This window comes from Amaranthus tricolor, chromosome 13, assembly GCF_026212465.1.
Source record: "Amaranthus tricolor cultivar Red isolate AtriRed21 chromosome 13, ASM2621246v1, whole genome shotgun sequence".
NCBI lineage: Eukaryota > Viridiplantae > Streptophyta > Magnoliopsida > Caryophyllales > Amaranthaceae > Amaranthus > Amaranthus tricolor.
In genome coordinates, this window is record NC_080059.1 from 15,887,557 (window position 1) to 15,909,410 (window position 21,854).

A 21,854-nucleotide genomic window follows, 5' to 3' on the forward strand; every position below is an offset into this window, starting at 1 on the left:
TACTAACAACCAAATGCAATCAATGAAATGTTATCTACCATTACCATTCTTTAGTCATGCATGCACACCAAACAAAAAGTTAGGGTTAACCTCTCTCATTTAATTTATGATAACAATAATAACAATAATAATAATAATAATAATAATAATAATAATAATAATAATAATAGTAATAATAATAATATTAATAAAAAAGCACATAAGTATTATATGACTAAAGCCTACAATTACTATGCGACTTCAATCCAACTATAGAATGTTGTACTATTTTTTTTAGATGAATATTGTACTCCTTTAACTTAAGTAATTATTTATTACTTCTAACATATAATACTACTCAACGCCAATGTTAAAATATTGAATACTATTTAATGCAAAAAAAAAATAACATTATTTAGTACTATATTTTGAAATGTTACAATATGTCGGTAATATAAATCGATTGAAGTTCAGGTTCAGGTTTTCTTTTTTCGATTATCAAGTGTTTCAAGTAATGTTGGTTTTGCAAACCTAAAAAAGAACAAATTTTTATGTCGGATAACTTTCGATTTTTGTTTGAATTTTCAAGTCGGATCACATATGAACAATTCTAGTTTTGTCTCTCCTGAAAATACATTTCACAGAATAGAAAAATAGAATTCTCTTATGCCGAAAGTACTTAGCATACATTAATCCTGACAATACTTGGGTGGACTGACTAGAGTTATCATAATTTTGATATTCATCTCTTCATAATGTTTGATAGTATTTATGTACTACTCATACCCTCCATTGTTCTACAAGTCGCGCATCAAATGTTAGTTCTTAACTCTTAACTTTATTGATTCATATATATTTATACCTATGTCCTTGGGGATAGATGTTAAGTAATATTTATATGAAATTCTGCTAATAATATCTATATATTCCTACAGGGGTATGAGTTAGCCATTTGTATATTTTATATTATCACAAAGTTTTAATGCATGTAATACATTATTTCAATCTATTAAAATGGATTAAATTTGGGTTAAAATTAATGTTTAATTTAAGTGACTTAAAATTAGTAAATAAAATTAAATTTTTAATTAGTTTTATTTTTTTTTTCCTTTTTTGAAAAGAATGTCAAAATTGAAAAATCAATGCATAAAAATTGAAATTTTTGGAGTGATTTTGTCCGAAACTTAGATGTATGGATGTTTGAATTGCATGTTTTAATAATTTGATTTTGGCCATTGTCATACCTAATATCCTGCTCGGAAGTAGGGTTTGGGTGAGGAAAGGAGACGGACAATCCATACCCGTACTCCCTTCACTGGAAGGACTAGAGGAATGCGGCTAGTTTTACCCCCAAGCATGTAGGAGCCCTGCATAAAAAGGATATATATGAGGGACAATGTTTTCACTAGAGAACTAACTACTTGTAGAAAAAAGAACAGCACAAGCAATAACAAGGCTTATAAAATAAACAAAACGAATTGGGTGAGAAGCAACTAGACACTAGGGCAAGGAGACAACTAAAGAAATTATTAGAAATCTAAAATATGGATCAGACGTCTCAAACTATTTCTATCCCTAGTCGAGTCCGCGGAGAGGCGCAACTCACACAGGCTGTTCTTTATTTGCTCAACCCACGTTTTCTTAGGTTTTCTTCGATTTCTCTTACCCTCCACTATGATGCTTTCAATCCTTCTAATGAGGCAACTAATAGTCTTTCTTTGCATATGTTCAAGCCATTTTAACCTATTTTCACGCATTTTAGCAGATAATAGGGCAACGCTTAACTTCTCTCTAAACTCCTAGTTCTCGATTCTATCAATTATTGTGTTACCGCACATCCAACTCAGCATTTGCATCTCTGCTACTTTCAACTTTTGTTCATGAATCTTCTTAACGGGCCAACACTCCGTACCATTCAACAAAGATAGCCTAATGAAAACTCTGTAGAACATACCTTTCAGTCTTATCGGGAACTTCTCAACACATAACACAACAGTAGCCGCTCGCCAGTTATGCCAACCTGCTTATATACGATGAGTAACATCTCCATCTATCTCCCCATCACTTTGGATACAAATCCTAGATACTTGAACATAGTTGTACTTTTAGCTACATATTCTCCAATTGTCACATCTGGACCATTATTTTGCTCATTGCCACTAAATTTGCATCTCAAATATTCTATTTTTGTACAACTTATACGCAACCCTTTACTTTCTAAAACTGAAACAGTCGTATTATTAGGAGATTTCATTAGTCGTTTTTAGCGCCTAATTTTCCTTATATATTTGTTCGTTACTAATTATAATTTAATTAGTGATGGTAGTAATTTGAAAAATCTCTACAATGATTAGAAACTTGTTAATTCGTAATGTGATTATGAATCGTAACAAGTAACGTAAACTTTGGAGGTAAAACTTAAAGTTGAGCAACTACCTATAATAGTTCGAGAAAATTTTAATTATTACCAAGCACATTATATAACCATGATGGGAGTAAATTAAATGTTTCACACATATACAAGTGATTTTTAAACATGAAGTACAAGTTACATAACTTGTTACATGTACAACAATTTTTACCCAAACCTTAAACTTTCTTAGATAAACCTTTCCTACACTATAATAGATCAAATAATGGACAAAAATCACCAAAAAAACAACCCCAACCAGCCATGCTAAAGCTGTCTATAGCCTTTTGTATACTTACATACACAAGCTAAAAACTCTACCCAAGAACCCCTTTTGTTCTACCCAAAGCTTGTGCATCATTACAAGCATGCAAGAGACAAATATTTAAAGCAAAAACATTCTATTTTCTGAATAATTATTCAGCCATAAACCCCAACACATTGCTCCCAAGTTCATCCATGAACAAACACTAGAATCCTTCAAACTTTCAATAACTAAAACACCTTCTTTTCTCATCAAATCTCCTTCAAAAATCCATCTAAAACTTCTGAAAAATTTATGTTTATAAACTCAAATATCCCATGAAAATAATCTTCATCTTAAGAGTTTTTCATAGACACCAAACTTGAAGAAATCCACCAAGTATAGAGTAAGTTATGTTCATTTCTTTATTGCACTAGTTATTGTTAAAACTTGTTCATGTAAAACATTTTTTTTACATGAATCTTTCTATAAACTAAGATCCTTATAAAATGAGTATTTTATCTCTAAACTAAGAAAATCATCACTTATAAATCTATAAAAATGGGCCATAATATAAAGTAAGAAGATGTATTTCCACAAACATATAAATTTTGTTACTTAAAGGATTCAAGTAAAATTATGGGACTTAACTAAGTATGTTACTCAACATAATAAGTATAATCCAAATATGTTAAAATCATCACAAGTATTAGTCTAACAACTCTAACTAGGAAAAGTTAAGTGCATGTTAGAAATCCAAAATTATTATTGATTTTTGGATGAATGCAATATATTTAGTTGAAGAGTTGGAGTTGAGACTTGAAGGGCAAGGACCCGAAGTTAGAACCACTTCTAAGAATGCATAGGAGCTTACGGAATAATTATATAGGCTTGGAGTCGAGGTATGTCACATGGGGTGATTTTTAAAGGATTTAAGAACAAGTTGGGAAAGTTTGTATATAAACTTGTTTTTTTTTAAAAAAAAAAAAATTTCCAAAGTGAAGTTCTTAAATCTTGAAAAATGATGTCAAAATGATAAATTTGAGTATGGAATAATTTATTACATGTATTATTATTGTGGGCATCATGCATGTTGATTTTATAAATTATTGTATGTTTAAAGGCATGTTTAACACTTTGTGAAAGTTATTGTGATGGAAATGATTATATGAATTTGAAAATATTTGAAATTCATTTTTAAAGAAATTTCCAGTAGTTATATGTTAAGAAAATTTCTTGGATACTTTTTGTTGAGATTATTCGTTAAATTATATTTTAATGGATTTTAAGGTGTTAAATACTCTTATTATAAAACATGGTATTAGATGAACTTTTCATCATCAACAATAATTAATAAAAAGATATTATAATGTCTCCAACAAGATTTGGCCAGAATATATTTTGTTTGGAATTTTTTTTATTATTTTTGAATAATCGTTAAATTGTTTAACGGTAAATTGTAAAATGGTAAAATATAAAATAATTACCAAACAAAGACATATGGACTTGAAATTTTTATCACATACACATATGGACAGTAGGTAAAATTGGTAAAAGTTTGGGAAGGTTTCGTTGACATTTAAGGACCTTAATAATTTTTACTCTGTTATTAATAATCGGTAAGTTGGAAAACGGTAAAATATAAAATAAATACTAAATGAATTCTGTTGTACATGACAATTTTATGAGACACTTATATAAACAGTAGATACATCTTCAAATATTTATATGAATTTTCGTGACCATATATGGACTTAAATAAATTTTATTCGGTTTATCGGTAAAATAACGATATTAATTATGAAAAATACCCCATATGATTTTTAATGGTTTTTTAAAATTTTATACCCCTTAAAATAGCTTTTTGAATATCATATAATTTTTATAATATTTTATTCGAACTCAAATAATTTTAAACCTATTTTATTCTATTTATCGATAAAATGTCTATACAAAATAATAAAACATCATACATAATTTTTATAAGTTCAAATGGCCTAATAAATATGTTATATGACTTCTGAAACTTTGGTATAATTTTATAAAATAAATTATTAATCATTTACTAATTTATCAAATTTATAGAAAATGTTTATTTATTAAAAAGTGTAATATTGTTAATTAAATTTGGGTAAAAATAGACCTATATAAAAAAATTATAATTATAATAATAACCTACTGCCTCATAGTATAAATTAAGTTTAAATTAGATGGTTTATAAATTTTACGGATTTAAGACACCATTTAAATAAGGTAAATACCCAAATTGTTGAAAATAGTTGTAAGATCGTTATAAATTTGCATAACCAATTATAATCTGATGGGACAACCTTAAATTCATTTTAAATAAGGTATTATAATGACTTGATTAATTTGGGCCTTGTTGGAGAATTAATTTGTACTTTGTAAATCAATTATTGATTTTATTACCGACAAAACTATTTTGTATTTAACAAAATGGTGTTTTATGAAATCTTTTGTCGTAATGATTTTATAGACTTATGAATCATATTTTAGTTGTTTTGAATGAATTTCAAAACCCTTTTAAGTTATATTTACTTTAAGAAGGATTGAAATAAAACATTTTAGTGGTTTCCTTCAAAGTTGCACTAAAACAGACAAGGACACGGACACGGACACGGACACGACACGGGTATGGGAAAACGTCAACTTAAAAATGACGGACACGGGGATACGAAAATTGTAATATAAAATACATCAAATTAAAGATAATTTTACAATCTTTCATTTGATATATGTAAATAAACACTTTAAAAACATAAAACTGACATAAAATGCAAATAAGTACCTAATAAACAACATGAGTATTTAAAAATAGTCATACAAACCAAATCAAAGAAAACCAAATAAATAGGTAAATTTTAGTTTGATCATCACACATCATCCATATGACATCCATCATCATCCTCCGCTACAAAAGTAGTTTCCAACTCGGGCTCATCAAGAGAAATATCCGCCATGCCAAGACAAATAGAATTTTCTAGATTTCCAAAGTCATCTCCTCCAACATCCCACAACCTGAATGCTAATGCTTGAAGCATCGGAACTTGTGAGCCATAAGTTTCCCACCAATGCTTTGGAGCTATCAAGTACATATCATTCAAGCATTCCGGTTCGGTAAATACACCACCATCTCTTGCCGAGAAAATAGCATACTCCATATTAACCTTTCTTCTATCTTCCAAGTCTTGAAACAATCTTCTAAAGCAATTGAATTTTTGTGTGGAAATTTCATTGTTAACATGTGGAGCAACTCTACCGGGGACCTCTTTAAGCCACGTGTCACTATAATACCTTTTAAATACATAAAAAAGAAGAAAATTTAGTTAATGCATAATTTAATGCTTTAAACATTTAAACATACAAAAATATATTATACCTTGGATTCAAAGAATGTGCCAAACAATGAAGTGGAGTGTTGCTTTTCTTCCAACGGGTAAGAAGTACTGTTTCGACCACACTAAAGAAAGAAGAATACTCATGCCTTTGCTTATGCTCATGGTTATATATGATCTCCTTCACCTTTGAAATCATTGAATCCCATTTTTCATATACTAGATGAAGTGATGCTTTGTCGGTGTCACATGCTCTTATCATGTCATAAATGGGACGAGTAAAATCAAGGATGTAATCAACGTTGTCCCACCAATCGCCATTTAGAATCTTTTCCCTCACAAGTGTAGCTTGTCCACGATGATCATCACGATATGTGGACCAAGCCTCACTAACAACCATGGATTGAAGAGTAGTTTTAAGAAGTTTCATCCTCTTTAGCATGACAAATACTGAAGCGAAGCGAGTATCACCAACAGAAAGAAGCTTTAATGGAGAGAACTTATTAAATATAGCTAACCTCATTGAATGGTTCATTATGTAGTTTTTGACAAATAAAGCATCTCCATGAACTTCGGTTATCCAATGACACTCATCATTTACCTCCTCATTGTTTGAAACATTTTTAGCATTACAAATGTTTTTAAGAGCAAGGTTAAGAGTGTGAAAAATGCATGGTGTCCAAAATATATGTGGATATCTACCCTTTATAAGTTCTCCAGCGGCCTTGCAATTGCTTGCATTATCAGTGAGAATTTGTACAACAAATTTGTCATCTCCAACTTCTTCAATGGCATCATTCCACAAACTAGCAATAAAGTCTTTATCCTTTACCTCTCCTGAGCCATCAACGGCCTTTAAGAACAGAGGACCAACTTCACAAGCCACCATGAGGTTAATTAAAGGTCTCCTTTGCGGATCACTCCACCCATCACTCACTATACTTACCCCTTTTTCCTTCCAAGTAGCCTTTGTTGGTTCTAAAAGCTTTTCAACATTTTCTTTCTCTCTATCTAACAAAGTGGTTCTCATTTTATTGTAACCAGGAGGCTTGTAACCAGGAATATTATTTGTGGCAGCATAGTTGTATAAACTAACATAGTAAGGGTTTCGACAAAGGTTGAAAGGAAATCCTCCAGTAAAAAACATCCTTGCTATCTCAGCATCCAAGTTGTTTCGAGCTTGTATATCAAAAGCTTTGGTGATTGGGTTGTCAGATTTTCTTTTCTTGGCATATGAAGTTGGCGAAAGAGAAGTTTCAGAAGACAAAGATTGACTAGGAAGTGGTGGTCTTTTTGGTTGTCTAGATTCTTTATATTGCTCAACTTGTCTTTCTAAGTTTCTCATTTGCATTCTATCCTCATTTGTTACATTAGGACATTGACTAATTCCACCTTTTGCAACACCCATCAAATGTGCTTTAACTCTAGTATATGAACCACTCTTTATTTGTTTGCAAAAGTTGCATTGCCAAGTATAATTACCCCCCACCCCACTCATTTTGTCCCCTTTAAAAACATATTTCCACAAAGGATAAGAACTGAAATCACCCTCTTCATTTGTAGCATCACCACTAACATTGCATGAATCAGAGCCACTAGCCCCACTACTAGACATGAACTCTTGAAATTCAAACAACCACAATTAAAGATTTAAAAATAAATGTTAAACAACAAGTCAACAAGATTAAGAATTTAAGATTAACACTAAGATTAAAGATTAGAACAAGATTAATATTAGGATTTAGGATAAAGAGTGAAAATACCATATATGCTAGTGATGCCCCAATATAATACAAAGGTTATGTTTGATGAAATGATTATGCTAAGCATGTTTTACCCATGTGGGAAATATTATGATTTGATTTTGCTAAGTCGCAAATAAATTATGTTTTGCTATGTGCAAATAAAATATATTTATCATATGGAAAAAGTTAATATTTTTGACTTTCAAATGCTATTAAAATTACAAGATATATATTATGTACAAAAAAATGTTTTAGCCTAAATGGCGGGTACATATGCCACAACAAATGTTGTGTGCATGATTAAACGACTCACCAATGCTGAGCGCGTATTGTTCACAATACCATTGTGTTACACTTGTCGAACATGTCGCGGACGGTAGACCGACTACCAAACGAGTCACAGGATGACTCACAGAGTACCCATGTAAACTATGATATGAGTTTGAAATTGATTTGGATCCATTGAGATCTTATGATTTATGATGAAAAATTTGAATTTGAAATGACTATAGAACCATTTAACTGGATTTGAATCATAATATGATTTATCAAATGAAAAAGCATATTTCAAAATGAATTTACTCAAATAAAAAAAGGTTTTAATAACTTGTTTGACGGACACCAATGTGTTTATACTCAGCCTTTTTGCTGATACTATGCTTTGTATGTTTTTCCAATAGTTTTGGTTTTAGAGTAAACCCCTATGACACCTCGACGGAGAATGGATATGCGAGCGGAAGATGAACCCGAGCTGGAGTATGACTCCCCTTTTGTTTAGATCTCTTTATTGTATTTGAGAGACTATTAGTTTAGATTTAGACTAATTTAAGGATGTAATTTGAACTTTGATCTTATTTCGATTTGGTTGTAATTTTCCTATATTTTGGACAGTTAAGACTTCCATTATATTGCTTAGGTTTGGTTCAAGTATTATACTTGGATATTGGTTTGACCTTTAAGAAACCCCTTAATTGTGTTGGCAAAAGTAAGCTTCCGCTTGATTAATACTAAATTCTAGTTAGTGTTTGCCTTCATAATTCGAGGCGGTTACAAAAACCGCCCTCCATTCTTCAAATTTAGTATCAACCCTTCGCTAGTTTCTGTGACCAACATTATAATGTCAGCGAATAGCAGGCACCATGACACAGTCTCCCAAATTGACTTGGAGAGCTCATCTATGATGACTGCAAAAAGAAAAGGGCTTACTGTAACTTAGAAAGACTCTTTGTAATCCCAATGGGTATCTGTATGTTAGTTGATGCTCCATCATACATGTCTCATATAGCTTCAATATGACTCCAAGAGACTTTCTTAGCCTCCAGACACTCCCAGATGATACATCGTGGTATGTTATCATAAGCCTTCTCCAAATCTATAAACACCATTTGCAAATCATTTTTCCTTTCCCTATATATTTTCATCAGTCTTCTTAACACATATATGGCCTCAGTGGTAGATCTCCCTAGCATGAAACAAAATTGATGTTCTCTAATCACCTCCTCTTGTTTGATTCTCTTCTCCTAATAATTTGATTTTGGTATGATGTGTAATTAATCTCAATTTAAGCTCGAAAATGGTTTTTCAACATAAACCCTAATTTATTCTTCCCCAATTCAATTAATTTCATTAAATTTGATAAATTCTAAAAGTAATATTCATAAACATAGATAATGAGATAATTTGATATTTTACTTTTGGACCCCAATTTTCAAACTATAGTGTTGAATTTTTTTTTTTTCACTTTTTTCCGAATAAAAATATCTACTCTTAAATGTTTTCTTTGGGAATTTTACCCAAAAAAATACGGTTTAAACTTTGTCTAAAACTGACTTAAGTTCGTATTGGGATTTTTTTTCTTTTTTATGAATAAATTGCTGAAAAGACACGTTTTTTTTCCATCTATGGCTGCTTCATGTAAGAAGAGAGGAAGAAAAGGATGGGTCACTCATGCGTTGAACGGGTTAAGGACCAAACGGGGCCTTTTTGGCCTGCATCTCTTTTATTTGGGCTACTTGCGATTTTGAAGGAAAAAAAATGAAAAAATAAGTTTATTATTAGAAAATTTTAAGAAAATTTTAGTTTCTGAAGTAAACGTCTATATGCCAAAGCTGAGGTAGGTATTTATTCGCTATTAGTAACAGTGAACAAAGAAAATGGTCAAGAAAGTCAAAATTTTTTGTTTGTTATTACTAACATCGAACAAATGGGAGACAATGTCATAGTGTTATAATGGACAAAACAATTAAAACTTCTTTATTCGCTGTTACTAATAGCAAATGAACATGTTTTATTCTTTTTTGTCCCTTGAAACTTTATGACATTGGATACCTTTTGTTTGTTGTTAGTAACACCGAAGAAACAATTTTCACTTTTTATTTACCAATTTCTTTGTTCGCTATTAGTTACAGCGAACAAACTTGACGTTAGGCTCGGACACAAAGACACATTTTGAAATTAAAATTTCTGAAGCTTATTTTGAGAATTTTTTTTTAAAAAAAAAAGTTTATTATAGAAAAAAAAATAGTTTATTATATTCAATATTTCCTTAAAGTAGTTTGTGCGCTTACAGCCCATGTTTTATTTCTTTCACCAACATTTGTAAGAGATTTTCTTACTGCGAGACTAGTAGTCAATCGGCTCAATTATAAATTTTTCCAATACGCGATCACTAATTGATTAATTTAAGGTCATAATTGTTACTCTTAAAGTCAAAATTATTTTTTTTACAGTTATATATAATTTTTTATAATTTATAACTTGAATGTCGGAATTGACCACCTTAAGATTATAATTGATCCTATTAAGAATATAATGTACTTATTTAAGATTACAAGTTATAATCGATCAATACAAGTGATGACTTCTAATTTAGCAGTATTAGCTTTAAATTGATCACTAAAGTTGTAGTTGATCTAATGAGAAGGATGTTGAAAATGTGAAGGATATGAAGCATCCTACACCCTTGATTTCAATAAGATAAAAAAATCTAAGGTCACAATTGAACTAAAAACACTTAATTGTAAAAATTACTATCTTGCACAGAAAAATAATTATGGCAAAAGTTTGAAAAAATGTTCTTACTTTCATAGTTTAATTTTTTGTAGATATCATGACTAACAAAAAATCCTTCTTATCGTTTTTCCTTCTTATCGTTTTTATTCTCTCTCTCTCTCTTTCTCTCTTTATATATATATATATATATATATATATATATATATATATATATATATATATATATATATATATATATATATATATATATATATATATATATATATATATATATATATATATATATATATATATCCTTCTTATCGTTTTTCCTTCTTATCGTTTTTATTCTCTCTCTCTCTCTCTTTCTCTCTTTATATATATATATATATATATATATCTATCTATATATATATATATATATGTATATATATATATATATATATATATATATATATATATATATATATATATATATGTATATATATATATATATGTATATATATATATATATGTATATATATATATATATATATATATATATGTATATATATATATATATATATATATGTATATATATATATATATATATATATATATATATATATATATATATATATATATATATGTATATATATATATATATATATGTATATATATATATATGTGTATATATATATATATATATATATATATATATATATATATACATATATATATATATATATATATATATATATATATATATATATATATATATATATATATATATACATATATATATATATATACATATATATATATATATACATATATATACATATATATATATATATACATATACATATATATATATATATATATATATATATATATATATATATATATATATATATATATATATATATGTATATATATATATATGTATATATATATATATATATATATATATATATATATATATATATATATATATATATATATATATATATATATATATATATATAGATATATATATATGTACATATATATATATATATATATATATATATATATATATATATATATATATATATATATGTACATATATATATATATATATATATATATATATGTACATATATATATATATATATATGTACATATATATATATATATATATATATATATATATATATATATATATATATATATATATATATATATATATATATATATATATATATATATATATATATATATATATATATATATATATATGTATATTGCTTTTTTCGTTTAATAGCAATAAATAATCCAATAATGTACAATGTAATAAATGATGATTAATGCAATAATCCAATGATAATCACCAATTATCACCAATAATTACCAATAATCTCTTTGTAAACTCTCGATCGTATATATAATAATATGTACATATACAAATTAAAGTCCTAATTCTAAAGTAATTACATTATTTACCAAAAACAAAACTTAGCAAGATACGCGGCAATCTTGTCTTTCAATTCACGCATTTCCTCATCTCTCAAAGGGCGTGTTTCCATTGGATTGTTGTATAAAACCTATAATATAATATAACATTAAAAGATTAATAAACATTAGATTTTACCAATAATAGTAAATATATAATATATATTATAATTTAAGAACCTAACAAATACTTACGGCATCTATGTTTTCGACTCCAACCTCCTTCACGGATTGTAAGATATCGTCCATGTATTTGAGAAGTGTAGTACCCACAATCAACGGTATTATAATTGTTGTTTAAAGCACTAAGAGAAAATAGATGTTAGTACAAAAAACAATTAAAAACCCTTAAAATCGAAACTTAACACGTAATTTCTAGCATATGACTATGATTTTCAATTCTAACCATTTCAACACAATAATATATACCAAATAGTGTTGTGTGCCAAGTTTCGTGCAAAACAAACCAAGTTTGAGCTACTTTATGCGCGAAAGTGCCAAAAAAAACTTTAAAACCCATAAAATCGCAACTTAACACGTAATTTCTGGCATATGACTATGATTTTCAATTCTAACCACTTCAACACAATAATATATACCAAATAGTGTTGTGTGCCAAGTTTCATGAAAAACAAATCAATTTTGAGTTACTTTATGCGCGAAAGTGCCAAAAAAGCTTAAAAACTCATAAAATCTCAACTTAATACGTAATTTCTAGCATATGACTATGATTTTCAATTCCAACCACTTCAACACAATAATATATACCAAATATTGTTGTGTACTAAGTTTTGTGTAAAACAAACCAAGTTGTGTATCTTTATTGCTGTCCATTTCGGAAATATACCAAATACTTTATGTGTGAAAGTGCCAAAAAGGCTTAAAAACCCATAAAATCGAATAGTGTTGTGTACCTTTACTGCTGTCCATTTCGGAAATGTGGCTTTGGATATAGATCCCATTTCTCCACGCACTTTCTTCATTGTGTTGATACACATGGGAAAAGTATAAGTATTTATATATCAATGCATGTAATAATATTAATGTAATACAATTTATATATATAACACTTAATTAAATGAAATTGGTAAAATTTATAAAATTACGTACGCACACTAGTGGAAAAAACCTCGTTTGCTGCTGTTTTTTGGCCATTTTTGCTGCGGTTTTGGCCCCCAGCAATAGTGATAGCAGCAAATGTCCTACTTTAAATACTGTGGTTATAAACCGCAGCAAAAAAGGGCATTATTTACTGTGGTCAAAACAAAACCGCAGCAAATATGGAGGGGTATTTGCTGCGGGCAGAGGCAAAATCCCAGCAAATAAGTGGGGCATTGTTTGCTGCGGTTGTGCCCCTGACCGCAGCAAATACTTCTACTTTTTTTTTCTTTTTTCATTTTATCCTTATAATAATCCAATAATAATACAATGTAATAACAGTGATTAATCCAATGATAATCACAAATAATCAACAATAATCTCTTTGTAATAATAAACTCTCGCTCATATATATAATATAATATTATGTACGTACATATATATATATATATGTACGTACATAATATTATACCTAATAGTGTTGTGTGCCAAGTTTGGTGCATAACAAACCAAGTTTGAGCTACTTTACGCGCGAAATTGACAAAAACGCTTAAAAACGCATAAAATCGCAACTTAACACGTAATTTCTAGCATATCACTATGATTTTCAATTCTAACCACTTCAACACAATAACATATACCTAATAGTGTTGTGTGCCAAGTTTCGTGCAAAACTAACCAAGTTTGAGCTACTTTATGCGCAAAAGTGCCAAAAACGGTTAAAAACGCATAAAATCGCAACTTAACACGTAATTTCTAGCATATGACTACGATTTTCAATTCTAACCACTTCAACACAATAATATATACCAAATAGTGTTGTGTGCCAAGTTTCGTGCATAAAAAACCAAGTTTGAGCTACTTTACGCGCGAAAGTGACAAAAACGCTTAAAAACGCATAAAATCGCAACTTAACACGTAATATCTAGCATATGACTATGATTTTCAATTCTAACCACTTCAACACAATAATATATATACCAAATAGTGTTGTGTGCCAAGTTTCGTGCATAACAAACCAAGTTTGAGCTACTTTACGCGCGAAATTGACAAAAACTCTTAAAAACGCATAAAATCGCAACTTAACACGTAGTTTCTAGCATATGACTATGATTTTCAATTCTATCCACTTCAACACAATAATATATACCAAAGAGTGTTGTGTGCCAAGTTTCGTGCAAATCTGATACAAATGTGGTTGTATGAAATGAAGATACCAAAGGAGCCCACACAAGGTTGCATACAGACCTCACGACACAGCAACAAACTAGTGACCAGACCACCTTGCACGACACGTGGAGACTAAACCTATGCATCCAGGACCTAGGCTAAAGCGAAACTGGAATCTCGGTGCTTGGATCTAGCTATCAAGGTCCTTAAACCATTCTAACAATCCTCGTGGACTCCTAGAAGCTGAGCTGAAGAAGGGCTGCTCGACAGTTTGCTAGATCAGAATTGTCTAAGTGTTTGTGGTTGTTTCGTGTTCTTTTCATGATCATTTGTAGTTTTTGTCTTTGTCATTTATCAAAGCTTCCGCACAACATTAATCCTTGCATAACCAAGGCCTTAATCAGCCCCGGTTTCGCATCAAAACCAAGTTTGAGCTACTTTATGCGCAAAAGTGTTAAAAATGGTTAAAAATGTATAAAATCGCAACTTAACACGTTATTTCTAGCATATGACTACGATTTTCAATTCTAACAACTTCAACACAATAATATATACCAAATAGTGTTGTCTGCCAAGTTTCGTACAAAACAAACCAAGTTTACTTTACGCGCGAAAGTGCCAAAAACGGTTAAAAATGCATAAAATCGCAACTTAATACGTAATTTCTAGCATATGACTATGATTTTCAATTCTAACCACTTCAACACAATAATATATACCAAATAGTGTTGTGTGCCAAGTTTCGTGCATAACAAACCAAGTTTGAGCTACTTTACGCGCGAAAGTGCCAAAAACGCTTAAAAACGCATAAATTCGCAACTTAACACGTAATTTCTAGCATATGACTACGATTTTCAATTCTAACAACTTCAACACAATAATATATACCAAATAGTGTTGTGTGCCAAGTTTCGTGCAAAACAAACCAAGTTTGAGCTACTTTACGCGCGAAAGTGCCAAAAACGGTTAAAAACGCATAAAATCGAATTTGTGTACCTTTATTGCTGTCCATTTTGGAAATGTGGCTCTGGATGTAGATCCCATTTGTCCACGCACTTTTTTCATTGTGCTGAAACGCATGGGAATAGTAATACTTACACTTTCGAATCAGAAGCTTTACCACGCTTTTCCTAATTAATCAATAGAAATCGAATGTTATGTATTAGTTTAATGACTGAATCAAAAGAAGTAAATCCAAATTGGTAAACTATAATATAATATGAAATACTTACAACTTCTATGGGAGTTGTTCTTTTGGCAACAAAGGCCTTCTAATCCCTCTTCGATATGTGACCCCATATTTCGTAGGTCATCTTCGAAGGTGATTGCTCTCCACCTTCGTTTCCCGTTTTGACCGTTTTGGTCGTACGGGCGCGCCTCTTCGTAATGCAGCCAGTTATTAGCTTGGATTTGAAATCTCTGAATCTTTCAGCAACAACTGAAAGAAACACATTCTTCTTGTCCTCATCGCTCTCGATGTGGAAAAGATTCTACAAAAAAATTTATATTTATTACTGTCAATCAAATTAATTTTAAAATGAAACTAAATGAGTAAAAATAGTAAAGTTGCTTACCACAGTATCATTCCATAGAGAGTTCTTCAAACCCTCTGGAATCTCGTTCCGTGCGTGCAATATGGAAAGCTTGCGGATACATAGACCCACTTGTTTTCCATATTGCCTACGCCATTTTCCGCAGGGTTGACCCAATGCATTGTATTCTAAATGCATGGGTTCTGTGACTATGAGGTTTTTCGTAGGACCTCGCCCTTTTCTTTTCTTACTGGTAGTGGGAGCATCCATTGGTGGGGCGTCTTCAGTCTCAAAATCATTGTCAATCGGTGGAGCGTCTTCAGCCATACGCTCGTATCTCACAATTTGGTCCTTTTCGCTATCATAACTACGATGCTCATTATCCGAGGTCTCATTCTCGGGGAAAATTTCGTCTCTGAATAGATGCATTGTATATCAGTACCTGAAAGAGTATGAATAGAAATATATTAGAACATATATACTTGTTTATAAAAAACATATTTAACCAATGCTTATAACTTTATCTTATAAAATTAGTATAACTTTATCTCTCCCTAACTCAACACTCTTATTGAACATATCAATTCTCATTTAAAAATAACGTCAGTAATAGGATCATATGGAGTATTAGCAATTGGTTAGTTGCTATTTGATTTAGAATGTAAGTTGTAGTCTTTAATGCCTTACTCTAGAGTAAGATTGAATGGCAAATCATACGTCTTACCATGTCCTTAAGGACTTTGTTTCGTAATTTAGCTACACCACTCATGCTATGTGACACTAGCATGGTGTAGTAAGAGACAATCCCATATTGTTCTAGGAATTTTGCAAATGGTTACAGGCATTGTTCGCCTTTACCATCATTTCGACCATCATAATCACCAATACAATTGGATATGACATTCTTAATTCGTTTGCTAAGTTGATTTCAACTTTAACTTTATACACCTTGAACATTTCCAGTACTTAGGACATCTCATGAATAAGAAATAAGTAAGCAAATCTAGTATAGTCATTTGAATGATACAAAATGTTGTTGACCATTCAAAGAAGGTGTAAGGCTCACCCACTAATGTATGTAAGTATCAACTCTAAGATTCATATAGCTTTGTATTTACTCAACTTCTTATGTTTTATTTGTTTGCCTTCAATATATATTATGATAAATTCATATATATTAACAACATATAAAACAATAAAAATAAAATCACATTCATAAACTTGGACAACAGATTAACATTCATATCAACAACTCATTCATTTAACCATAAACAAACCAACCACAACTACAAAACATGACACAAAATTACTTAAAAACCGGCCACAATTTACAAACTATAAAAACAATTATGATAAATTTAAAACTTAAAAACTACAACTACATACACATTCATATATAAAATGAAGAAATTACTTAAAAATATAACAAAGCATGATATATATGATAAAAAAAATTAGTATATATACAAACGGTTAACACACAGCCATAATTTTCGAGTTTTTCCATGAATATCTTGCAAAACTTAAAAGCTTAACAAATTAAAAGGACAAAAATTACCTTAATGTTGTGGGTTTTGAAGATGAACAAGACCAAAGTATTAAATTTCGTGGGTTTATGAACCAAGAAGATGAAGAACTGTTAACACACAGCGTTTTATGATAGTTTGCAGATGAAGATTGTTGGAATATGAAGAGATGATCAAATGCAACAAGAGGGGGGGTGAATTGTTGTGTATTGAATTGTACTACGTTTTTGCTCTAACTTGCGGAATTTTAACAAACAAAATAAAACTTAAACTTAAGAAGCAAGAAATAAAAAGAGACAAAGATTTTACGTGGAAACCTTCTTGGCCTAATAAGAAGGAAATACCACGACCCCCCGGGATTTCAAAATTCTCACTATGTTAAGGCAATCAATTACAATTACACAAAACAATGTTTGCTTCACTCGAAGCTTCTCTACTCTAGGCCTAATTCTCTTTCTCTATTCTCCTTCTCTTTCTCTTCTCACGTTTCTCTTCTCTATTCCCTTAGACTTCCCACAAGTCTAATTACAACAAAACACTCATTAACCCTTACAAGGCCAATTCTCAAGAGATTAAAAATTAAAATAATTACTTAAGAAAAATATAATAAATTAATTGGCATTGGAAAACTGAAAATATTTTTCTTAAGATGATCTTCCTTTAATGGACACTCCTTTTTTTCTCTTGGATTCTCTTGGATTAATTTTGGTTCGAGCAAAGTCCCTTCTATTTATAGTGGGAACAGCCAGCAGTTACCATAAGCATAACGTCCACTATCTCACACATACCTCCACTTCCCCACGTTCTCAAAACAAAAGGTGGTGGAATTAAGAAAGTGTCCGGCTGTTATTTGCTCAAAGAAAAACCAGTTTCCTTAATGCTAAAAATAGCATAGGAGTTAAAAACATAAGATCCTAAAAAATAGGAGATCTAAATCTAATGAAGAAAAAGTCTTGGGCTATTTTTAGAAAACCTAAAAATAGATTTGCCAATTAACTTACTAATTAATTTAAGCAATTAAATAAATTCTAACCCATTACATCAACTTAAAAACAGAAAATAATTAATTCGCAATTTTCCAGTCGATGTTATTTTCCAGACCTGCTACGTAGGAACAACGTACTGTCTCCAGCTTCAACTTTAGTCAGAATGTTCATTTTAGGAACAATAGACTGTACGTCTACTTAGAACATTATAACACTTATCTAACATCTTGGACATATTAAGACATGTACATCTTCCACGAACCAAGTCATAGGCTTCATCAACGATTCAAACTAAATCGGATATATACCTACAAAACAATCTCTAAAAATATGTTTGTTTATTTAAAAGTGAAGTCATCATCAAAACCTTAAGAGGCCAACAAGATGAAGAACGACTTTGAAGAAACTGCTGTACGTTACGTTTGTGAAGATGAAGAAGAGGAACGAAGCATATGAAGATGAAGATAAAGCATTTTTTCAATGGGTTTGAGAGGTTAACGTTTAAAAGCAAAGTGTTCTGTGTATACGTATGTAGTCGAGTTTCTAAAATGTCGGGTTTATTTTAATTATTCCAACGGTTATTTGCTGCGGGCCAATGTTAACCGCAACAATTAGTGCGTTTCCTGCAAAATAGAAAAGCTTGAAATGGGTATTTGCTGCGGGCATTCAATTAACCGCAGCAATTGGAAGACATATTTGCTGCGGGCAAGTAACAAACCGCAGCAATTAAGTGTTCAACTGAGTATTTGCTGCGGTCAAGGCATAGAACCGCAGCAATTAATGTTTTTTTTCTTGTTCTTTTTCCTATTTTTTGCTGCGTATATGCAAAAAGCGCAGCAAATGATAAGCAGCAAATACGTTTCTTTCCACTAGTGGCATTCAACAAGGCTTTGAATTTTGTGTTACGAGGCGGGCTTTGAGCTTTTTGTAATGAGTCGAAGACGTGTAGTGTTCGTTAAAGGACATGACCAAAAGTATCCAATGCAAACTACAAACGCAAATTTAAAATCAAAAAAATTAGAGATTATGTGAACTTAAAAATCAAAAGATAAGTTCAATTTCAAAAATAAAGCTTACTCTTCCACATATGTAGCCAGAATGAACATGTGTTTAGATGCAAGGAAATTATTCAAAGCAGTCTCAATGTATGCTTTGACGCCATTTGGATAATTTACGCTTTTAGTACCCGAAATTGACTCAGGACAAAACCATCCAATTTTTATTGGAGGTTCGCAAGAATTTAGCTCCTCGTAAGCCGCACTAAACTCACGAATAAGAAAATTTTGTCAGTAATTCGGTTATTAAAACAATTAAACAATAATGCCTAAATTTTAAGATAATGAACATCCCCTCATGTAGACATGGATAAGAGCTACATTCAACATTTCTCCTCTCAAAAATTGCCCAATGTCACTAGGACCAATAATTACAAATGGGCACTCAATAAAGGAGAATTGGTTCCTTCTGCAGGGTTAGAACGATTGGGTCCTCCTCACGCATGGGAGATGCACATGTGTGCAGCCATTTGCAATCTTGAGAGAGATCTTTTAGCTCCGCATCAGTCAAAATTAGAGTGATTGCCATCGACTTTGACCCATTTGACACCTTTGATGAGGAGCCGATCTTTCTCCTAGAGCCCTTTGTACTCTTTTGCTATTTCAATTTATATAATTAAATTAGTGTAAGCATGCAATTAAAATAAAAAAATAAATAAGATACAAATGATTATTACGATGGTAGTGATTCGGACCCAAGCGTATGGCCATGTGACGAAACTACCTAGGGTGTCTGATAGTTTCTCAGTGCTCCATTCTGGCATTGGAACCGGGAGTGAGAAATCTTCAAACCCCTTTAGAATAGTTTCCACTGTCACACTAGCCACTTGTAACAGGCATGGAATGCACTATTTGGCCCTCTTTGGTTGGCTGTGCCACACCATATGCAACCGCCATCACTAGCAACACCTAACTGAGGCAACAAAAGAGAACAAGGAGTCGCCTCTTGAAAACTTTTTCGTTTAGTATAATAAGTGAAACAGTCGTATTATTAGGAGATTTCATTAGTCGTTTTTAGCGCCTAATTTTCCTTATATATTTGTTCGTTACTAATTATAATTTAATTAGTGATGGTAGTAATTTGAAAAATCTCTACAATGATTAGAAACTTGTTAATTCGTAACGTGATTACGAATCGTAACAAGTAACGTAAACTTTGGAGGTAAAACTTAAAGTTGAGTAACTACCCATAATAGTTCGAAAATGTTTTTTTATTATTACCAAGCATATTATGTAACCATGATGGGAGTAAATTAAATAATTCACACATATACAAGTGATTTTTAAATATGAAGTACAAGTTACATAACTTGTTACATGTACAACAATTTTTACCCAAACCTTAAACTATCTTAGATAAACCTTCCCTACACTATAATAAATCAAATGATGGACAGAAATCACCAAAAAACAACCCCAACCAGCCATGCTAAAGCTGTCCTACTCCACCTTCTAGCCCTTTGTATACTTAAATACACAAGCTAAAAACTCTACCCAAGAACCCCTTTTGTTCTACCCAAAGCTTGTGCATCATTACAAGCATGCAAGAGGCAAGTATTTGAAGCAAAAACACTCTATTTTTTGAATAATTATTCAGCCATAAACCCCAACACATTGCTCCCAAGTTCATCCATGAACAAACACTAGAATCCTTCAAACTTTCAATAACCAAAACACTTTCTTTTCTCATCAAATCTTCTTCAAAAACCCATCTAAAACTTCTGAAAATTAATGTTTATAAACTCAAATCTCCCATAAAAAAAATCTTCATCTTAAGAGCTTTCCATAGACACCAAACTTGAAGAAATCCACCAAGTATAGAGTAAGTTATGTTCATTTCTTTATTCCACTAGTTTTTGTTAAAACTTGTTCATGTAAAACATATTTTTTTACATGAATCTTTTTATAAACTAAGATCATTATAAAATGAGTATTTTATCTCTAAACTAAGAAAATCATCATTCATAAATCTATAAAAAAAGGGCCATAATAGAAAGTAAGATGTATTTTAACAAACATATAAATTTTTTTACTTAAAGGATTCAAGTAAAATTATGGGACTTAGCTAAGTATGTTGCTCAACATAATAAGTATACTCCAAATATGTTAAAATCATCACAAGTATTAGTCTAACAACTCTAACTAGGACAAGTTAAGTTCATGTTAGAAATCCAAAATTATTATTGATTTTTTTTGGATGAATGCAATATGTTTAGTTGAAGAGTTGGAGTTGAAACTTGAAGGGCAAGGACAAGTTAGAACCACTTCTAAGAACGCGTACGAGCTTAC

At 30.5% G+C, this 21,854-nt stretch overlaps 1 protein-coding gene across 1 annotated transcript; it reads right to left on the minus strand.

Moving 5' to 3' along the window:
* Nucleotides 1-589: 589 nt before the first annotated feature.
* LOC130798858 (uncharacterized) lies at nucleotides 590-7,604 on the minus strand. Its single transcript, XM_057661956.1, has 4 exons — nucleotides 6,034-7,604; nucleotides 5,570-5,948; nucleotides 1,281-1,346; nucleotides 590-604 (listed from the first exon to the last, which is right to left on the minus strand). The coding sequence occupies exons 1-4, from the start codon at nucleotides 7,602-7,604 to the stop codon at nucleotides 590-592; spliced, it is 2,031 nt and encodes a 676-aa protein (XP_057517939.1).
* Nucleotides 7,605-21,854: the final 14,250 nt, after the last annotated feature.

Coding starts and splice junctions, on each gene's coding strand:
- LOC130798858 (XM_057661956.1), bottom strand. CDS start 7,604: ATGTCTAGTAGTGGGGCTAGTGGCTCTGATTCATGCAATGTTAGTGGT. Junction 5,949..6,033: donor GCACATTCTTTGAATCCAAG/GTATAATATATT, acceptor TGTATTTAAAAG/GTATTATAGTGACACGTGGC. Junction 1,347..5,569: donor CCGAGTTGGAAACTACTTTT/GTAGCGGAGGAT, acceptor CTTTTTATGCAG/GGCTCCTACATGCTTGGGGG.